This window comes from Squalius cephalus, assembly GCF_949319135.1.
Source record: "Squalius cephalus genome assembly, chromosome: 15".
NCBI lineage: Eukaryota > Metazoa > Chordata > Actinopteri > Cypriniformes > Leuciscidae > Squalius > Squalius cephalus.
This window is the reverse complement of record NC_137136.1, coordinates 36,187,027-36,209,583: the sequence shown is the minus strand read 5'-3', so window position 1 is coordinate 36,209,583 and position 22,557 is coordinate 36,187,027. Positions and strand designations below refer to the sequence as shown.

General features: G+C 44.3%; 1 protein-coding gene across 1 annotated transcript in view; it reads left to right on the top strand.

Moving 5' to 3' along the window:
- The window catches only part of LOC307172569 (NLR family CARD domain-containing protein 3-like), a 108,189-nt gene that overhangs the window by 47,568 nt on the left and 38,064 nt on the right, over positions 1 to 22,557 (top strand). The window contains exon 10 of the mRNA XM_079895068.1: positions 11,052 to 11,225. Coding sequence (XP_079751194.1) covers positions 11,052 to 11,225 — 174 coding nt within the window. The remainder of the gene's footprint in view (positions 1 to 11,051; positions 11,226 to 22,557) is intronic.

Here is a 22,557-nt window from a genome sequence, read left to right as displayed (position 1 = left end):
TGATGTACGCAATTGATCGGCTCTTCTCCTGACGTTTCAGAGTTAGGGCAAGAAGATGACTTGGACGGCTACCTTGCGAATAATATTTGTGCTTAGTAACATGCATTAAATACTCTACTCTATGTCGTAACAGATTGTTTAGTTCAGCTTGATGTGTCTTCAATTGAGATTCCATGTCTTTACTATAATTCTTTTTAAGTTGACTTTCTAATCGTTCGCATTTTTTTTCTAAATCTGAAATCTGACGTAGTCTATTATGCTTGTTGTGAGATGAAAATCTGATTGCATTGTTCCTAAGGAATCCCTTTATGGAGGCCCATAAGAACATTGGGTTCTCTACACTGCCCTTATTAATGTCTATGAATTCGCTAAGTTCAAGTTTTAGTTGATTAAGGAAGCTTTCATTCTGTAGTAATGAGGAATTAAACCTCCACCTAGAAGACTTATTGTTTCTGATATCTCCAAAACTAAATGTTGCTTCAATAGGGTTATGATCTGAGATGTGCCTAGACAGAAGATTTATTGAGGAAGATGTAGAAACCAATTCACTAGAAATAAGTAGGTAGTCTATCCTAGAAAAAGACTTATGGCTTGAAGAGTAGAATGTGTAATCTCTTGATGAAGGATTATGTAGTCTCCAAAGATCCACCAAATTAAGGTCCTTTGCTAAATTTCCTAAAGCCTTAGAAGAGGTTATCTGAGTGTGAGTAGCGACAGCAGCAGACCTGTCTAGGGTGTTGTCAAAAACTGTATTCATGTCTGCCCCAATAACCAGGTGGTACTCATCTAAAGTTAACAACTCTTTTGTAATGTTCTGAAAAAATGCACAGTCAAAGATGGCTGGGGCATAAATACTAATAAAGGCTATTTTCCTTCCTTCAATGGAGGTACAACAGAATGCTAGCCTTCCTGAAGCATCTGAGCTTACTTTAATTATGTTTATAGTCAGATTACGTCTCATTAGCACAGCTACCCCCTTGGTGTTACTTCCATCTGATGAGGCAGCTACCATTTTATATCTCCTGTTTTGTAGTCTTAAAGTATCATTAGGTTTAAGGTGAGTTTCTTGCAATAGTGCTATATCAACATTTTTACGATGAAGAAAATCTAAGACCTTGGACCTTTTGAACGGAGAGTTGAGCCCTCTCACATTAAATGACATGACATTGTATCTATCCATTGTCCCTATTGAGGTATGCCAAAAACAAACTGTGTGTGATAAGGTTAAAGTAAACTGCCGATGTGTATAATGAAATAAGAGAATCTACTGTCATGAAACACTCGCCTGTGCTAAAACATATCAATCCCATGCGGAAAAAACCCCTGAACAGCCCACCCCCCCTCCCCACCTCCCTCTCCCTCTCCCTCTCCCCCTCCCCCTCCCCCTCCCCCTCTCCCCACCTCTCTCTCCCTCTCCCTCTCCCTCTCCCTCCCCCACGTTGTCATCTGTGAGAACCACGAAGCGATGTCTAACAATGAACCTATGCCTATTGCCTCTAACTGGGACCGCTTCCACTGTTTCCATAACTGAAACACATTTTTAGAAGTAACCTTGGTACAAGAGATAAAGGAAAATACAAAACGGAAGAAGACGCATCCTTTATGAACAGCCGCTCAGGACTAGCGTTGTGTTCGCTGGTCCTTCAGTGAGCGCGTCACAGGACAGCGGTTAATCGCCTCAGCAACTTCACGCGTGTGAAGCGCAATATACACGCATTTCCCTAAACAGCCACAGGTCAGACTTTCCACCAAAGTAAAGAGCTTATTAAATACGAAAACGATTATTTATTTTTGCTAATTATTATTTTATTTCAGTTAGTTTTTCAGTAACTGTTGTTAGTTTCGTTTAGTTTTAGTTTTTCATTTATTATGGATTTCAAATTTTATTTCAGTTTACGAAAATGTTTTTTGACCAATAGTTTTAGTCTTAGTTTCAGTTTTCGTTTACGAAAATAACCTTGGTTGCAACAGCATGTGAAAAAAACTACAAAGTTTGCTAGGCCAAAAAGACTGTTAATCTCGCGATAAAAAAATTGATGCTGTTAAAATGAGTTTGCGTTAACGCTGTTAATAACGCGTTTAACTGACAGCACTAGTTTTTAGTCTAGCTTTGAACTGACAGAGTGTGTCTGCTTCCCGGACAATGGTAGGAAGACTGTTCCAAAGTTTTGGTGCTAAATAGGAGAGGGATCTATCGCCAGCAGTCGATTTTGATATTCTAGGTATTATCAACTGGCCGGAATTTTGAGATCGCAATAGACGTGAAGGACTATAATGCGTTAAGAGCTCGCTCAAGTACTGCGGAGCTAAACCATTTAGTGCTTTGTAAGTAATCAGCAATATTTTAAAATGTATACGATGTTTAATAGGGAGCCAATGCAGTGTTGACAGAACAGGGCTAATATGGTCATACTTCCTAGTTCTGGTAAGAACCCGAGCTGCTGCGTTTTGGACCAGCTATAATTTGTTTATTAAGCGTGCAGGGCAACCACCCAGTAGAGCATTAAAATAATCTAGCCTTGAGATCATGAACGCATGAACTAATTGTTCCGCATTTGTCAATGAGAGCATATGGCGTAATTTATATATATTTTTAAGATGGAAAAATGCGGTTTTACAGATACTAGACGTGACTTTCAAATGAAAGATTGGTATCAAAGAGCACACCCAGGTTCCTAACCGACGATGAAGACTTAACAAAGCATCCATCAAGTGTTAGACAGTATTCTAGGTTATTACTTGAGGAAGTTTTTTATCCAATAATTACAATCTCTGTTTTTTCAGAATTTAGTAGTAGGAAATTACTAGTCATCCAATTTTTTATATCAGCTATGCATTCCGTTCATTTTGTGAATTGGTAGTTTTCGTTAGGTTGTGAAGAAATATAGAGCCGAGTATCATCGGTATAACAGTGAAAACTAATTCCATGTTTTCTAATGATATCTCCTAAGGGTAGCATGTACAGACTGAAAAGCAACGGTCCTAGTACTGAGCCTTGTGGTACACCATACTGAACTTGTGATTCTCTTCATTAACTGCTACAAACTGATAACGGTCTGATAAGTATGATTTAAACCAAGCTAATGCAATTCCACTAATGCCAACATAATTTTCAAGTCTATTTAAAAGAATGTTGTGGTCAATAGTGTCAAATGCAGCACTAAGATCGAGTAACACCAATAGAGAGATACAACCACGATCGGATGATAAGAGCAAATCATTTGTTACTCTAATGAGAGCTGTCTCGGTACTATGGTACAGTCTAAATCCTGACTGAAAATCCTCACAGATATCATTTCTTTCTAAAAAGGAACATAGTTGTAAAGATACTGCCTTTTCTAGTATCTTTGGCAGAAAAGGTAGATTCGAGATCGGCCTGTAATTGGCAGATTTGTAGGATCAAGTTGCGTTTTTTTTAACAAGTGGTTTAATCATAGCCAGCTTAAAGGTTTTTGGTACGTATCCTAGAGACAAAGATGAATTGATGATAGTAAGAAGAGGATCTATGACCTCTGGAAGCATCTCTTTCAGTAGCTTAGTCGGTATAAGGTCTAACATGCATGTTGTCGGTTTAGATGATTTAATGAGTTTAGCGAATTCTTCCTCTCCTATAGCAATAAATTAATCAAATTTTTCCTTAGGGAGACTACAATGCACTCCCTGATGCAATACTGTAGTTGACGGTTGCATAGTTATAATTTTGTCCCTGATATTATCAATCTTATAAGTGAAGAAGTTCATAAAGTCATTACTGCTGTGTTGCTTGGAAATTTCTGGGCTTGAAGCTTTCTTTTTCGTTAGTTTAGCCACTGTTTCAAATAAATACCTAGGGTTTTGTTTATTTTCTTCTAATAGGGTTGAAAAATAAGCAGATCTAGCAGCTTTTAAGGCCTCTCTATATGCAATCGAACTCTCTTTCCATGAAATGCGAAATACCTCTAGTTTTGTTACTTGTTACTTTGACACATTTCATCCTCTGTTGGACCAAAAGAGACTAACTTCTGTCAACCTCGTCTATAAGCAAGGACAAAACTAAAGCAATTTCATTTGAATCAATATTGATTCTGGAATAAAACGTCCTGGTTGCGTATGCAACCCACCATTCCCTGAAGGATGGAACGGAGGACGTAGTCGACGTCAACTGAATGGGCATCACGCTTAGGGAGCCTGTCTTCTTCGTACTACTATTTAATCAAGCCAATTCAACATTGGCGTGCGTGATTACACGGTCCGCAGCGCGGGTATAAACACAGAAGTGGACACACGCACCAGTTGCTTTTTTGGTGAGGAGCCGAGCGCCCCCCGGAGTCAGAAGTGGTCCAGCAGTAGTGGCGAGGGGACTACATCCTCCGTTCCCTCTTTCAGGGTATGGTGGGTTCCATACACAACCAGGACATTCCCTTTCTGTCCAGAACATGACATAGTCGACGTTGAATGGGGATCTATTGAAAGTGCCACTAGTACTGCCACCTTCCAGTGCCTAGAAAGAAGCCTACTGATCCCCCCGCGAATTAAGGCGGAGAAGGGACAGGGCTTTAGGCCAGGGAAGTCACTGCTGTTCCTACAGGACCACTGGGAAAGCGTTCCCTGTACATGGATGGAAGGGACGCTGCGGAAGCCACATCCTGCTCACAAGAAGATACATGTGGAGAATACACATATGGAGTGGGCAAATTGAAGCACACTGTGTCAATGCCTAGGCAGGAGCACCACTCACTTCAGAGGAGCACACCACGTAAGTGGACATGTAACATTTAACAACAAGATGAAAGCAGCCACCTTTATCAGTGGGCCAACGTTGCTTGGAAACAGCCTTCCCTTTCTGCTGAATTCCTTAACAGACAAGAGCTGGTCTGAGGTCCTTAGGCTTGCATTCTGTGCACATATAACCACAATGAAGCGGACGGACAGAGAAGCCAGGGCTGGGTCTGCCTCCTCCAGGGTAGCGCTTGCAGGTTCACCACCTGGTCCCACCTTTTAGGGAGAGGTAGTAAACTTGGGCACATATCCAGGCCAGGGTCTCAGCTAGTGAGAGTTAGCCAGCCCGAATTCCAGGCACAACTCGTTGACCGAAAGCGAGCAAGTCCCTACCCTCTAGTAGAGACCATGCGAGCAGGAGAACTATTTATTTTAAAACAGAATTTTTAACTCACTGCCTGCAGTGGCTCGGGCTGTCTCTGCAGTGAAGTAGCACCAGAGATAAGGCCCAAGAGGATTAAGCGGGGCGCAAGGCTTTTAGTTACCTTGCTCAGTCAGGAACCTGGCGATCAGGACGTGCTTCCCAGCTACTGCATCATGATGTGTGTCAAATAAAAATAGAGGCAACAAAATTTTGAGGGTGGAGGACACAGCCCTCATTCCAACCCATCTTGCAGGAAAGAGAGCACTGAAATGACCGAACGCTTTCAGGATCTCCTCACGGAAAGAAGACACACTCAACGAATAGGTTCCACTTCTATTCGGCGAAAGCAACACTCCCTCTTAGGGGGTGCTCTTGCAGAAGTGATGGTGACTGCCACATATTCCTGCAGTAACAACCTTAACCTCCTTATCAACTTTTAGGACCAACCTGGACTTCTCCAGGGGTCTGAACGCAGGTGCCATCATGCCCCGTCCCTGAGAATGTATTCAGGGGAAAGTCAGGAAGGGTTGTTGAGGGGAATAGGTTTGGTTGGGCCAATAAGGGGCAGCTATCAAGACCTGCTCCACTCCTGGCCTAGCACAGTACATGCAAGCGACATGCGCGCACAAGACAGGAGCACTGCTCAACACTAGGTGTGGAGAAAATCACTGAGCTTCAAGAGCACCTCTACTCAACACCTGAGTGTGATGAAATTCACTGAGCTTCAGGAGCATCTCTGCTCAACACCTGAGTCTGATGAAAATCATTGAACTTGAGCAGGTGCCAAGCGACAGTGAATCGCATAGCCGCTTCTTTAGAAGGCTCACTGGGGAACGCATTTCTGCGGGGCCCTGGGGCCAGCTGAGAGCCAGATGTGACTGTGCAGCCCCAAAGTGGTCCCTGCCCAGCTGTACCGCCTGGGGATGGAGTCTCCACTTTCCCTGGTCAAAGGCTGTTGTGAGGCTCGTGGCGGCACGATTGAATGAAGCGATCCTCAGAAGCTTCTGACTCCAAGGAGGAGGTGACGGGCGAATTGTGATATGCAAGGGAAGCTAGCGCAACGGTCGCAATGCTGTCTTTTCAGACCAGTACCAGCTCACTGAGCAGAGGTGGCTCAAAGTGAGGTGAACTGCAGCAACTCAAGGGAATACCAATGCAGTCGGAGGTCGCCCAGGCCTCCGTTAAGCATGCCCTTTGTACATGGTCCCTCAGTCGGTGTTAGTGGACCTCATTCTAGGAGCGGTTGGCCCGGAGAAATGAAAAGGTCTGAACATGGGCATGAGGGTATGGCGGCAGGCTGGGATGATCCCCGCTCTGCCACGGTCACCTCGGGACTCGACCTTAAGCCAGTGCTGAAGCGGTCTTCATATGGAGGAAGCCATGATGCTGCATCTGCCATATGCCCCAGGAGCCTCTGAAAATTCTTTCAATGGGACCCTTTCTCACTTCTGTAAAGCACCAATTGGACACACTCTCTTCTTGAAGAGGCTTGTTAGACCGAGTCCATCTCCATACTGGAAAAGAAATACTCAGCCCGTGGGCGAGATTACTCTCTCCCAGTTGACCTGAGAACCCAACTGGCTATGGAGCACTCAAAGGGTAGGACTCTGTACTGATACTTCAATCCCTCAAACGCAACATGCAGGATGGCCTGTGGTGCGGAAGGCTAGAGATACAGTACAGTACATGTCTCTCAGGTCAAACGCTGCAGACCAAGCTTGGGGGCGGGGCATTCTGAAAAATGCCACTCTTTGTAGCAACTTGGACGGAGGCGTTCGTAGAAAGGACCCGTTTCAAGTGAGACAGGGCCAAGATGGTCATGACCCACCACATACTAGGTACATGAAGAACAAATTTATAAAACTGGCCTTCATATCGGCTGGAGGGTGCGGCTATATCGCGTCCTTCGCCAGTAGGACTGCGACATGCGTGCACAAGACAGGAGCACTGCTCAACATTAGGTGTGATGAATATCACTGAACTTTCAGAAGAATCTCTGCTCAACACCTAGTGTGATGATTATCACTGAACTTGAGCAGTGCCAAGCAATAATGAATCGCATAGCCGAGTATGATGGTCACAGTCTGGTCCGGACCTTTTGGGAAGCTCTTTCTGCTTCTACGAACCAGGCCCAGGCCCAGAAGACCACAGACGTACCCAAGGTGGGGCAGGAAGGTGGAGGAAAGGGATGTCAGTGTGGCATGAGAAGGCGAATGACCGGGTCCTTGAACCGCACCAAGCTGCCAGCTGGCGACCAAGAGGGGGCTGAGGGGTGTAAGGCTATGTAGGGTTACACACAGCCAGACTAGCCCTCTTGGGACCCAGGAATAGAGAAGTTTGCTCTTTTTCTGAGATTGTGGGTACCGCTGACCCCATTTTTACAGGAGCCAGCAGTAGAACAGACCCACACAAAACAAAAAACTCCAACCGGCCCTCCACCGGCTGGAGGGAGTGGATCGGTGGCCATTCCAAGAGCAACTTCTCCATCCCTGGGTGGCCCATCCAGGTTTAACGTTTCCACTGTCGCTTACCACCTGGCTTGGCAGCGCCTGCAATGGGTTGCCCCCAGCGAACGGGTGAAGGCAGCAGCAGGCCGCCGGGGCAGGATGTGTCGGGTGACCTCCATCTGCACCTGGGCGGCGGAGAGCTGTTGGGCGCAGCTCTCCACCGCGTCGCCAAACAACCCAACCTGGGAAATTGGGGAGTCTAGGAACCAAACCTTGTCCGCATCCACCATTCCAACCAGGCTGAGCCAACAATGGCACTCCTGGACCACAAGGGTGGACACCGCTAGACCGACCACGCACGCTGCAACGCTCGTGCCCATGAGGGCGAGGTCAGCAGCAGTGCAGAGCTCACTCATGAGCGCACAGTCTAGACTACCCTCCTGCATGTCCATGAGTGTCTTGGCCTGATAGACATGCAACAATGCCATGGCATAAAAAGAGGAGGTTGCTTGCCCACAAGATTTAGGATAGAGGTTACTCTGACCACCAAACATGATGCGAGCTCACAGGCCTGCGAGGGGAGAAGAACCACTTAGGCAGTTTTCTGCAGTAAAAGTTGCCATCCACGACCTAGTAAGCCCTCCATTCACTTTGGGAAAGAAGGGCACTGGGTCGTCGGGCTGAGAACCAGCACAGCCCGCCCCGAGATACCAGTCATCCAACCGAGACTGAGTGGGACACGGTCAGGGGCGCGGGAAGAGTTTTTAGGTTGGGGGTGCTGATTTTTTTTTGGGGGGGGGGGGGGTAGGGGCGTCACCACTTTTGAATAAGAAACAATATCAAGACTATAAAACTCGTCAAATCTCCGCGAATCACAACAAGCGTATCAGTGAGAACACTTGTTCAAATAGCGCTCACTCAAATCTGACTGCACATCACATTTTTGACTTTATTGATTCTGCTTTTATTCATAACGCAATGGACCGGTCAACGAACGGGACATAAATTAATCCTTAAAGGATGGGACTTTATGGGACATTTGCACAAAAATAATAAATAACTTACCGTAGCCTATTTTATAAGTCGCTCCAGAGTCGCATATCAGTCAAAAAATGCGTCACGAGGAAGAAAAAACATATAGGCCTATAGCTTAAGTCGCACTGGACGAAGTCGCATTTTTTTCGAAATTTATTTCACACACACACACAAAAAAAAAAAAAATGTTACAGACAGTTCTCCGTTACGGACGTGAGCGCTCTAAAGCGGCACCAAACGAATGTTTTAAAACTTTCACAGAGACCTCAAACTGAAAGCACAAAGCCTGTCTTTAAATTTTATTTCGTTTTGTAGGCTATTAATTGTATCTTAATTTTAATCGATGTTTCATCAGAAAATTGTCTGGGTTTAATAAATAAGAAGGCTATTAGAAAATAGATAATCAGGACACGGAGGCGCTGGCGAACCTGGAGCTCGTCTCATAAATGAACCGAAACTCAGTGTAGGGCTATAAGGTAGCCTATGCCTCACAGACCTGAGACATATAGATAGCTTGAAATATCTACTTTAAAGCAGAACAATTCAAAACGAATGAAAACAGACTGCGCTGCTTATGTAGGCCTAATTCGTATGAAATGTGCATTTCTCTCTGGCGCTGCGAAGATCGCGATTCGACAACTTCATCTTATAGCCGACACTGACATAAAAATGTTTTATTAGTAAACAATTAAAATGTATCCTGCTATATTTTACATGTTTGCCTGTTCCTTACAAAACACTAACAGTGGGGTTTTTGACTGTGTTTTTTTTTTTTTTTTTTTTTTTTTTTTTGCAGCTGCGGACAAATTCTTTCGACACACACAATACACTCAGCGCTTATGTTTTAAAAACATAATTTAACATATATAACAATTTTTAAATAGCCCACTTAAAGTGTTTATTACAAATAAATGACTAAATGCTAAAAATTAATAAATTTTAATGAACTAACATATGCGTTGCATTTACAATTCTGTTAAAACAGGGGGTGCTGCAGCACCCCCAGCACCCCCACTTCCCGCGTCCCTGGACACGGTGGGGGGTTCCACTCAAACCCGACAGCCTCAGCGGCCCAAATCAGCATAGCTGGCAGTTCTGGATCCGGCTCAAGCAACGTTACTCTCCCAGAGAGAGACAATGCAGTCGAGTCCATCTCCAGAGGCCAGCTCACCCTCCGATGCTGCAATCGGCATCCTGTCCTCTGGGGAGCCCCGGGTGAAATGGCTGGTTTCCACAGTTCCACAGGGAACTCCGCTGGCTGTGGAAGGGAGGAGTATGGTTACTGGGCGAGACATCCAACACTATCCTCCTGTCACCCACACCACACGGCACCCGAAGGTGGGGCGTGGTAATGGTGACTCGAGCTTCGCGGACGAAGGTGAGTCTCGACCTCAACACTGCGACAGTCATATTCCAGCAATGAGAACATGAACTGTCCACAAAAGCTGCTTCAGCGTGCTGTAGGCCCAAACACGTGATGTAACAATTGTGACCATTACAGAGAGACAGGGAATGAATGCATCCAGAAATGCACAGGCGGAATGACATCTTTTCTTCTTTTTTTTGAAAAAGATGCAAACGCACTCATGTTGCTCTTCTAGAAAATGGGACCATCACCAGTGCTATAGCACATAGGAAATGTCCGCGACAACACTGAATCAGTGAAATGAAACAGTGAAGCACTTACTTCTCGCCCTCTAACCAATCGTCAAACAGACAAACAAATAGAAATGTGTTGCTGTTAAAACAGCAGTTGAGAGCTCAAGAAGCTAGCGATCACCGCTGCACTCAGGCTGTAAAAACGCCAACACTGGGAGGTCTTCCTGCCAGAACACCGACACACTCACTTGCTGTGTAAATAGTAGTAACTTCAGAGACATCCGATTGGCTCCGAAGCGAAGGCAACTGGTGCGTGCGTTCACTTTCGTGTTTATACCCGCGCTGCGGGGCGGAGCGTGTAATCACGCACGCCAGTGTTGAATTGGCTTGATTAAAAAGTAGTACGAAGAAGATAGGCTCCCTAAGCGTGATCCCCATTCAGTCGATGTCGACTACATCTGACATTCTCGACTGAAAGGGAACAAAAACTATTTTGAAATCATGAACCAAAAAATTGCATTGGTTTGAGTCGATTTTTTTCTCCCAGTCCTAACACACACAAGTTCCTTAAAATGTTTACAAATAAATAAATCACACACACACACTTACACACTCAATCAGACACACGTTGGGTTTCCATGTATTATGGGGATTTTCCATAAAAATAATTATTTTTATACTGTACAAACTGTATATCGAGTCCCCTAATCCTAACTGATGTAATTTAATAACTTTTTTCTAATGAATATTTGTATATTTTTCATATTGGCAGCATTTTGTTTTTTTATTTTTCAAGTGTCATGTTTATCTCTGGATATACGCTAAATGTGTGTCATTGTTCCCTACAGGTTGTGTAAGTGTGGTGTCACAGATGAAGGTTGTGCTGCTCTGGCTTCAGCTCTGAGATCAAACCCCTCACACCTGAGAGAACTGAGTCTGTCTGAGAATAAATTAGGAGACTCAGGATTAAAGCTGTTCTCTGCTGTACTGGAGAATCATCACTGTAAACTGGAGAAACTGTGGTAAGATCATACGTGACTCTCACATGAAACTGACACTGTGAATTCATAAAGTATAATCAAAATGGAATAAAATGCAGGGAAATAACTATTATTTCATTAATTAGAAGCAAAGCTATTAAAACAACATTATCAAAGTCATTAAATTATTTTTACGTTTGTTCATATGATATAAGAGAATTAATATTTTTACAGCATTTGCTCTTTTTCTCCTGCCGCTGTGAGTTCATGTGTTTGATCTGTAAATGACTGAACACATGAGCTGCTCCTCATTAAGGTGATTCTGCAGTGCTGATAGTCACACTGAAAAACACACTTTGACATTGTGATATACATTTAACTCCCTTTACTTTGAACACACTCAATCTCAGCACAGTCAGGATTAACACAGTCCATCCATTTTAATTTTAGGGGGAAACTGGATACTGTAGAGATTTTTCTCCTGGTTTAAAGTCTACATCATGTCAATATCACAGATTATGACGTGGAGAAACACTAAAGTACATCGAGGACACCTCAGTGTCTGTATTATTAATGAGACTGCGTGTTCTTATCATATGAGAAGACATTTCTCTTATTTATGACAGCACATGGTGTTTTTCTGTGACAGATGCTTCAAACTGTAAAATCAGGCAGTAGTTTAGAGAGGCGTTCATGGGTCGCAAGTGTGTGTCCATAGTGCAAGAACTGAGTGTGTTGCAGGCTACCTCTGTGATGCTGTCAGGGCAAGACTCGCTGCGGGCTTTTGGTTGGCCAAAAACTACCGACACAATCAAACTGTGTGTGTGTGTGTGTGTGTGTGTGTGTGTGTGTGTGTGTGTGTGTGTGTGTAACAAGCGTTTTTCTGAGGAGAGTGTTTTTCTTCTCTGTCAATATCCATCTTTACTGTCAGTATCCTGAAGGTATTCAGTATCCTGAATGATTTGTGATCTACGGAATTGTTTTTTATGACATTTGTATGAGAAAATTATTATAATATACATTTACATTTATTCATTTAGTAGACACTTTTATCCAAAGCGACAATATGCAATGCTATGCTTTGACCCTTCTCAGTTTATTCTAACGCAGTAAGTACATGACTTTTTTTTTTTTTTTTTTTTTTTTGTATAGAATAGAATTGAATAGAAGAGAAAGTGTTAGTATTACTGGATCAAGTTCTGTCGAAAAAGAAGCGTCTTCAGACGTTTGCTATGGACTCAGCAGCTCTGGTTGAGTAAGGCAGATCATTCCACCAGAAGGGAACAGTAATGAGAAAGAGATTTTTTGCCTCTTTGAGATGGCACCACAAGACGTTCGCTTGCAGAGCGCAAGTTTCTGGATGGCACATAAGTCTGAGGTAATAAGTTTAAGTAAAGGGGAGCAAAGCCAATGGTTGTTCTGTAGGCAAACGTCAGTGACTTGAATTTGATGTGAGCGGCAACTGGCAGCCAGTGCAATTTTGTGAGGAGCGGAGTGTCATATGCTCTCTTTGGCTCATTAAAGACCACTCTGGCAGCAGCATTCTGGATCAGTTGCAGAGGTTTGACCGTGCAAGCTGGAGGACCAGCCAGGAGAGCATTACAATAGTCCAGCCTGGATAGAACTAGCGCTTGGACAAGGAGTTGTGTAGCATGCTCTGATAGGAAGGGCCTGATCCTCCTAATGTTGTACAAGGCAAATCTACATGACCGTGATTATATCTCTCTATTAGTGTTACTTGATCTTAGTGCTGCATTTGACACCATTGACCACAACATTCTTTTAAATAGACTAGAAAACTATGTTGGCATTAGTGGAATTGCACTAGCATGGTTTAAATCATACTTATCTGACCGTTATCAGTTTGTAGTAGTAAATGAAGAGATGTCTTATTGATCACAAGTTCAGTATGGCGTACCACAAGGCTCAGTACTAGGACCGCTGCTGTTCACTCTGTACATGCTACCATTAGGAGATATCATTAGGAAACATGGAATTATCTTTCACTGTTATGCTGATGATACTCAGCTCTATATTTCTTCAAAACCTAACGAAACTTGCCAATTCACAAAATTAACGGAATGCATAGCTGATATAAAAAATTGGATGACTAGTAATTTCCTACTTCTAAATTCTGAAAAAACAGAGATTCAAATTATTAGACAAAAAACTCCCACACGTAATAACCTAGAATACTATCTAACACTTGATGGCTGCTCTGTCAAGTCTTCGTTGTCGGTTAGGAACCTGGATGTGCTCTTTGATACCAATCTTTCATTTGAAAGTCACGTGTCTAGTATCTGTAAAACCACATTTTTCCATCTTAAAAATATATCTAAATTACGCCATATGCTCTCATTGACAAATGCGGAACAATTAGTTCATGCGTTCATGACCTCAAGGCTAGATTATTGTAATGCTCTACTGGGTGGTTGACCTGCACGCTTAATAAACAAATTACAGCTGGTCCAAAACGCAGCAGTTCGAGTTCTTACTAGAACCAGGAAGTATGACCATATTAGCCCAGTTCTGTCAACACTGCATTGGCTGCCTATTAAATATTGCATACATTTTAAAATATTGCTGATTACTTACAAAGCACTAAATGGTTTAGCTCCGCAGTACTTGAGCAAGCTCTTAACGCATTATAGTCCTTCACGTCTATTGAGATCTCAAAATTCCGGCCAGTTAATAATACCTAGAATATCAAAATCCACTGCTGGCGGTAGATCCCTCTCCTATTTAGCACCAAAACTTTGGAACAGTCTTCCTAACATTGTCCGGGAAGCAGACACACTCTGTCAGTTCAAAGCTAGATTAAAGACACATCTCTTTGACCTAGCATACACATAATACATTATAGACTTCTATAATTCAATGTTAGGCTGCATAGATTAGGTCAGCCGGAACCGGGAACACTTCTCATAAATCCTGATGTACTCGGTACATCATAAGAAGAATGGCATCTACGCAAATTTTTGTGTTTTTGTTTATCCCGAGGTTTTCCCGCAGCCTGCCTAGACCGATGACAACGCAGTGCTGAAGTGCCAACTAGTCTCTCCCTATGGAGGATCCCTTTACCACTCTACAGATAAAGCGTTGACAGGAAAATTTGTTTCGCATACCTACCCCGAAGTGACAAAATAAAATAAAATTCTGTATCAAAATTTATAAAGAAAGAGCAGTACTTTGTTTAGGCTTTGTTTGTAGGGAATTACAAACCTGCGCACTTATATTCAAACGCACATAACTATAGAACCAATTTTTAATGCTCATGTGAACGCCATCAGCGTTTATCACAGGTTCGCGTTTAAAGTCTGTGCAGAGAGAATGGTGTCGTCTTAGCGGCCCCTAATTTAATAACAAATGATCGTTGCGACAGAAGCGAATCAATCAAAACTAACTTTAGCTGGAAAATAACTTTATTAAAGAACCGCAAGCCAAAACAATCTCTGTTACCTTAAATTATATGTTTATCTCTGTAAAGCTGCTTTGAAACAATCTACATTGTTAAAAGCGCTATATAAATGAAGATGACTTGACTTGACCGGGCAGTTCTAGCAATGTGGTCTGTGAAGTTCAATTGATCATCAATTACCACTCCAAGGTTCCTGGCTGACCTTGATGGAGTTATGGATGATGAGCCTAGCTGAATGGTGAAGTTGTGATGAAGTGTTGGGTTGGCCGGGACCACAAGTAGCTCTGTCTTCGCAAGGTTTAGTTGAAGGTGGTGGTCCTTCATCCAGCCAGAAATGTCTGTCAGGCAGGCTGAGATATGATCAGCTACCGTCGGATCATCAGGCTGTAATGAGAGGTAGAGTTGTATGTCATCAGCATAGCAGTGATAGGAAAAGCCATGTTCCTGAATCACAGATCCTAGTGATGTCATGTAGATGGAGAAGAGAAATGGTCCAAGCACTGAGCCCTGAGGCACTCCAGTAGCTCTTAGACACCACACCCCTCCACGATACCCTAAAGGACCTACCTGAGAGGTAAAACATGAACCATTGGAGTGCGGTTCCCAAGATGCCCTTCATCTTTAGGATTGACAGGAGGATCTGGTGGTTAACTGTGTCAAAGGCAGCAGACAGATCCAGCAGGATGAGAACTGAGGATTTGGAAGCTGCTCTTGTCAGTCTCAGAACTTCAATTACTGAGAGCAGGGCAGTTAAGCAGTGGGGCTACAAGCCTGCTTAAATGCTGTGAGAAAGGTAGCAGTATGAAGAGGGGTGTTTATGATGTTTGTGAGTGCGGGTACAACTGAGGATGAAATGGCTTGAAGTAGGTTAGTGGGAATAGGATCAAGCGGAAAGGTGGTAATGCGATTGGAAAGGAGGAGTTTGGAGACTTCTGCCTCTGAAAGTAGAGAAAAGGAGGGTAGAATGTGTGCGTTAGCTGGTAAAATGTTTGTGTCAGATTGTGGATTGGTAAATTGGCCGCTGATGGTGGTTATTTTTTTTATGAAGACTGTGGCAAAATCGTCAGCTGTTAGGGTTGCTGAAGGAGGAAGAGTAGGAGGGTTGAGAAGAAAGGAGATGGTTTTGAAAAGCATGCAAGAGTCTGAAGAATTGGTAATTTTGTTGTGATAGTAAGTCATTTTAGCAGTAGAGATATTAGCAGAGAAGGAAGAGAGGAGGGATTGATAAAGACCAAGGTCAGTAAAATCTTTCGATTTGCGCCTCTTCCTTTCTGCACCCCTGAGTTTCAACACAACAGCCCTGCTTAATGAGTGACGATGAGGACAGAACATTCAAACGGTTACACTTTAGATCTTTGATATTAAACTAATTTTATTTTAGATTTAGATTTTGGCTTCCAATGATTATAAAAAGGAAGATATTTGAGGTATAACCATTAAAAACTAAAGCCGCATTCTGTCAAGCGCAACTTCCTTCCCTTCACAGCGGTGCACTGTCATTTCTCCCTAAAACCCAAACGTAACTTCAGAATCTGCACGATCGGTGATTGTTGTAAAATGTTGTCTATATTGTTGCTAAACTGCGGGACGCGTTTGATATTAAAAGTACCAAATTTGACGCAATAGACGCTGTTCCAAATGCGGCGCGCGCTCCGAAACACACCACAACGAGACAAGCAACGTATATTTTGGGCTTCGTGTGCGCATCTAAACGATCAAATATACACAAAAATATGTCAAAATGGCCGTCTTGGAGATTCACTTAAACAGTTGATTCACTTAAATACAGTTTATGTCTTAAATGGGCGTAAATAGCTGGGAGAAAATATGATGCGTAATAATGATTAGATTTGCATTTGGTCTTAAAGAGGCAGCAGTCTAATAAACCTGCTGACGATTGCAGGTCAGTCAGTCGCAGCTCTTGAATGAATAGTTTGGGCTTTTATAAGCTTTAATCTATCTATGATAAACTATGCAGTGTTATTTTACATCTGACTTTATTATATGTCTTTTTAGCCCATATTACTCTGGAACAGTAATGTCAGACTACTTGTTTTGTTTGACCATGTGTTTGGACTTTGTTTTTGGTGTCCTATGTCTTCTGAATATAAAACACAAAAGCCTGCACCCTTCTGCATAACATACATGTTTTATTTGTTTTGTTAAAGCATTGCTTTTTCTTTTGCTGAAGATATTTATTTTACATTTCAAATTATAAAGCAATATTAATTATATTTTAAATTATAATTTTTTTCCTTTTTTTTTTAATATAACAAAAAGAACCGATAAGAATAGCGTTAAAGTACCGGATTGATAAGGAGAATCGGTAAGAGTAGTGATACCGTTAAAACCTTAACGATACCCATCCCTAGGGACGATATACAGCTACAAAATGGATTTTAATAGGGCTAGTGATGGTAATTGAATGTGATTCAAATGAGCTGTTGTCACACAGAGGTGGTAAATGATCAAATTTCCAATCGTTTGAGATGAACAGACCAGTACCTCCACACCTACCAGTCAGGCGAGGGGTGTGTCAGAAAGTGAAGTTAGTAGAGAGGGCAGCCGGTGTGGCAGTGTCCTCTGGTCTGATCCAGGTCTCAGTCAGGGCCAGTAGGCTGAGACCTGAATGACTATATGCTATATTGACTATATTATATGACTATATTATATATGCATTTATAGTGAATGTATATAAACATTTATACTGTTAAAGGTAAAATACTGATTGTGTTCAATGATTTGGTAGGAATTTCACTGTCCGCTGTAAAATCCTCCAGTTTCCCCCTGATATGTAGTGAGAGCCAGCATGGGCCGCTGTCAGATGACAGTTGCACGTCCCTCTCTCTCTCTCTCTCCTCTGTCTTGCTCTGCCACACACACTCCCTCTCTTCTTCTCACAGCCGCACACACACATTTAAGAGGATTTTTCTGAATGATTGTGAGGTAGACTTGAGCTGAAAGAGGGGGTTTTCATGATTCTTTATTGTTCATTACATTAAACTCTTCTTTTACAATTTTTCTATATTTTGATGTTGTATAGTTTTAATTCGTTATATGAGCTTTTATATAGTCAATGGAAAAAAAAATTATCGGATCAAAGTTAAGAAAAATTACTTCAACTTATTACAAGTAACCAGTTTACTTTTTCTCAAGTGAGTTTGAACAAATCAAATTTCTATGGTCAGTTGAAACTAAAAAATACTCTTTGAACGAAAGATGTTTGTTACATGATAAAATCACAAATTATCACAAAAATTATTTTGTACATCTTTTTAATCAAAAATCCAAATAACTAAAAACAATGTTGTGTCACTGTGGTTTCCTCAGGAACAGACTGAAGACTCAATGATAGTAACCATAGAAACAAAGGAGTGGCGGAAAAAGAAAAGGAAAACGTACTCGGTTACTAACGTAACCTCGGTTCTCTCTAGTAGAGGGAACGAGTACTGCGTAAGATATCTTACGCTAGGGGAAAATCCTTTTCCGCGAGATATTGAAGCCAAAAATTATCCTTAATTTTTCAATAATGCAAAACGCGTTGCTGCAGCATACAGACATAGGCGAGGCAGCTCGCGCGCCTATTGGCTGTTCTGCGGCAACTGCAGCAGCCTATCGAGCGAGGAACCTCCAGGTTGTAAAACTTTATAAATGTAGACGGGGAGGCCCAGCCCGCCGCCGTACAAATATCTTGCAAGGCAATCCCACTCGACCAGGCCCACGAAGAGGCCATGCCTCTCGTGGAGTGCGCTCTGACACCCAACGGGCACTGCATGCCCTTGGAAGCGTATGCTAGCGCAATAGCATCATATGCGAGCGCCGCGTCCATGCACTTCGTAAATGTACGGGGTGCCAGGGACAAACCGAACGGCAGGACTGTGTACTGATATGCCTGGCCCTCGAAGGCGAATCTCAAAAATCGCCTGTGACGTGACGCTATCTGTATTTGAAAATACGCGTCCTTCAGATCTATTGACACAAACCAGTCTCCTCGGCGAACCTGCGCGAGGATTTTTCTGGTCGTGAGCATCCTGAACTGTCGCTTCAGAAGCACTCTGTTCAGTTGCCTTAGATCTAGTATGGGTCTGAAACCCCCGTCTTTTTTCGGTACCAGGAAGTATCTGCTGTATAGCCCTCCTTCGCTCTGAACTTGAGAGAGAGGCTCTATGGCCCCTTTGCTCAATAGTTTCGCCACTTCGGCTCGAAGTAAATGCGCTACTTCTGTTTTTACCGTGGTCTCGACGCGCGCCGTGTAGCAGCGAGGGCGTCGGCGAAACTGCAGCGAATAGCCTCTTTTTATAATGTCTAGCACCCACTTCGAAACCCCGGGCAGCTTTGCCCATGCATCTGCATGAATATCTAGGGGGTGAATACGAAGCGCGCTCCGTTCGCTCAGCGATGGAGGGGCTTCGGTGTGCTGTAACACAAGCGTCGCGCTCGTGACATTTGAGGCAGGGGGCGCGCTGATAACAGCGGGCAGATTGCCCAAGCTCGACTCCTCTGCGGTGGTCAACCGAGAGAGGGAGGGCTGGGCGAGTCCCGTAGGAACTGTCATGTCTGTGTGTGGATGTGGGCGCGGGATAGCGGGCACATTTATCACACCGAAAGCATTTTTCGCTTGAGTGAAGCGAATGCCCGTTGGTTTCGTTTTTACAGAAACCGTGAGACATGTATAACGTAGTGTATGTGGGCACTGGGTAGTGGGCACATTTACCACGTTTGATGCGCATTCGATCTGAGTCGATTTTATGTGCGCGAGCCCTGTGTGACAGGCTGTGCTTGTGTGTAGTGATGGGCACTGGGCAGTGGGCATTCTTTCTACACATAAAACACCATCGGCCGTGGCCGGGACACCAGAAAATACACTCTCTTGGGGATTTATCCGGGTAGCCGTGAAAACAGCTTTTGTGTGCAGGCAAGCGGGCGACAGAACCGGCTTGTTGGCTGCAGAAAACACTGGACCAGTCACATTTGCTGGAACTGGACGAGCGAATAGCTTTGGTGGAAGTCCGGCTGCAGCGGGACTCGAACACCGTCGTTTTCCTAGGCGTGCTAGGACGACTTCGGGGCCTCGGGCTTTACCACAATCCTTGGCCGCGGGCCGCGCATGGTGGGGCGGCGGCCGGATGAGCGGGAGCGCGGTCTCGCGCCTCGGGCCTGGCGGCGCTGCGAAGTGGCGGCAGTGGGCGGTGGCTGGGTCTGTGAGCTCTGTGCAGACGGTTTCGCACGGCCTGCTGCAGAGCTGGAGCGCTTCAGGAGGAAGTGCTTCATAGCCTGTGACGCTTTCTGTACCTCGGCGAATCTCTCCGCAAAGTCCTTCACGGAGGATCCGAAGAGGCCAGCGGGAGAAAGCGGGGCGTCGAGGAACGCGGTGCGCTCGGACTCGGCCATCTCCGAGAGCGTCAGCCACAGGTGCCTCTCAGTCACGGTGAGAGAGGCCATAGTCCGCCCAATGGCCTGTGCTGCGGACTTAGTGGCACGGAGAGCGAGGTCCATGGCGCTCCTCAAGTCCGGCACGCAGATCGCTTCGGGTCCCTTCTCATCCAGCCTTCGGAGGAGATCGGCCTGGAAGATCTGCAGTGTGGCCATGGTGTGCAGCGCTGACGCAGCTTGCCCGGCGGCGGAGAAAGCGCGGCGGAGCAGGCTTGACGTCATGCGGCAAGCTTTCGAGGGTAGGGCCAGCTTAGCGCGCCGTCCAGCGGAGGGCGGGCATAAGTGGGCCGCTATTGCCTCTTCGACAGGCGGCAGCGAATGGTATCCCCTGTTCTTGGCATTGTCAACTGCAGAGAATGCCATAGAAACAGATGGACGCACTCTAGCTGAATAGGGGGCGTTCCAGGACTTAGCGACTTCTTCATGTAGCTCAGGAAGAAAGGGCGCTGGTTTGGACGCAGGCGAAGCGGGCTCCCCAGGCAGGAAAAAGCCATCCAGCCGGTTGTGAGCGGGCTGCTCGGGCGAAGACCACTCGAGGCCGAGGCTCACCGCGGCCTGTGAGAGTACTCGCATGAGCTCCGTCTCAATGGACGCTCTCTTGCCTGACGAAGTGCGGGCAGGGGGCGCTAGATCCTCAGAGCTTGCCCAATCCTCACTGCCTGACGCCAGGATAGAGCAGGAATCCTCTTCTCCCAGCAGGGCTTCCTCGTCAGCGATGTCGACGGAAGCGGCTGCACGAGCCGCAGGAAGGCATCTTGAAAAAGACGCTGCTCACACACACACACAATACAGAGATAAAAAGGATATAGACGCCAGAAAGCGCAGCAGGAAGGCAAGGAAGGCGGCGCGGCCAGCGACTTCAGTGACTCGTCCCGCTGAAGGTGCTCTCTCTCAACGGTGCGGCTTCTCTCCAGCTCCAGCGATGCATGTGCTTCGCTTGAAGGATGAAAAAATCAGATAATAGCTGCATGCGAGCGGTATTTATAGGCCTAGACCACGCCCGTTTCGGCGGGATGTGACGCAGTAGGCGCGAAGCACCCTCACCCTCGCTCGATAGGCTGCTGCAGTTGCCGCAGAACAGCCAATAGGCGCGCGAGCTGCCTCGCCTATGTCTGTATGCTGCCGCAACGCGTTTTTCATTATTGAAAAATTAAGGATAATTTTTGGTTTCAATATCTCGCGGAAAAGGATTTTCCCCTAGCGTAAGATATCTTACGCAGTACGAGAGACCTCTCGTAAGAGAACAGGAACCAATCAAAACAAACTGAAAGTCCAAACATGAACTGACACGTTATCTACAACTACACATGACAGTACCACGCCCTCCCGAAGATGCTTAACGTGTAATTAAACGCATTGCGTTTGTAATCTGGGCTGATCTGCTATTCTGTAGGCTACATATGCTTTATTAATAAGGTGTGTGCAGAATTTGATCTTTTAACATGACTGTCTTAGAACATTAAGCCACGTGAAGTAATTTTAATGTTAATGTCGTGTATTGGGGGCTGCTACTATTGTTGAAGAATTTCCCTTGTCTCATGTGAAAGTCTGAATACTGTAATGCCAAGCAGAAAATAGGTCACAAGGATAAGAGAATGGAAAAGTACCCAAAAAGTCTGTAAATGCAGGTGCTGGGATGCGCTGGCAGAAAAACATATTTTTGAGATGTTCCACCAATAGAAGAAGGTCTAGGGAGAAATGTTTCTAATGGTGGCAAGGCCACAAGGAGTGACAAAGAAGAAGAGATAAATATGAGGGTGCCCATTGGGCACCTAGAGATAAGAAAAAAGTATAAGACATGAGGACTGGGAATGGTAACTTAGATGTCCAGATGGCCACCTGGCTTCTCACTTTATTGTTTGTACAATAAAGTTAATTCTTCTGACCTGAAACCTCGACTCTGAAAACTCTTTGAGACCTGAGCCAAGAAGAACTATGAATTTGCCACAACATAATTGGCGAGCTCCAGCCAGGAGGGACAAGGGGTCGAGGAGTGGCCACGGTGGGCGTGCTGGCAGAGGCCTCACAAAACAAAGGCGCCATAAATATAAGGTAAGCAAATTTTTGCTTATATTTGTTTTGCGCTGCCCCTGGTGAGCTGGTGCCCGGTTGGTGACTACCTTAACCCTCTGGGGTCTAAGGTGTTTTTGGGGTCCTTGAGATGTTCTGACATGCTCTTACATTTGTGCTTTTTTCAGTTGCTTATAAACATATTAATGGCAAAGGTGTAATTACACTCTATTTTAGCACAAGCAGGGCTACCATAATATGTGAGCAACATGTATGTACATGTTTGTATTTTTGAGAAAATAATGTTTATGTATGGTTATTGAAAAAACAAAAAATGAAAATGTCTGAAATAAGACCACAAAACATACTAAATATGTGTCAATAAGACTTCTGAATAATGCATTTTGTCGCCTAGGGTTTTTTCTTCAAAATGATGTGAAAATCATCCTTCCTAATCATTCACATAAAACAATACATTGATTTAAATTTTGTACGACACTTTTTGTTTGGAAA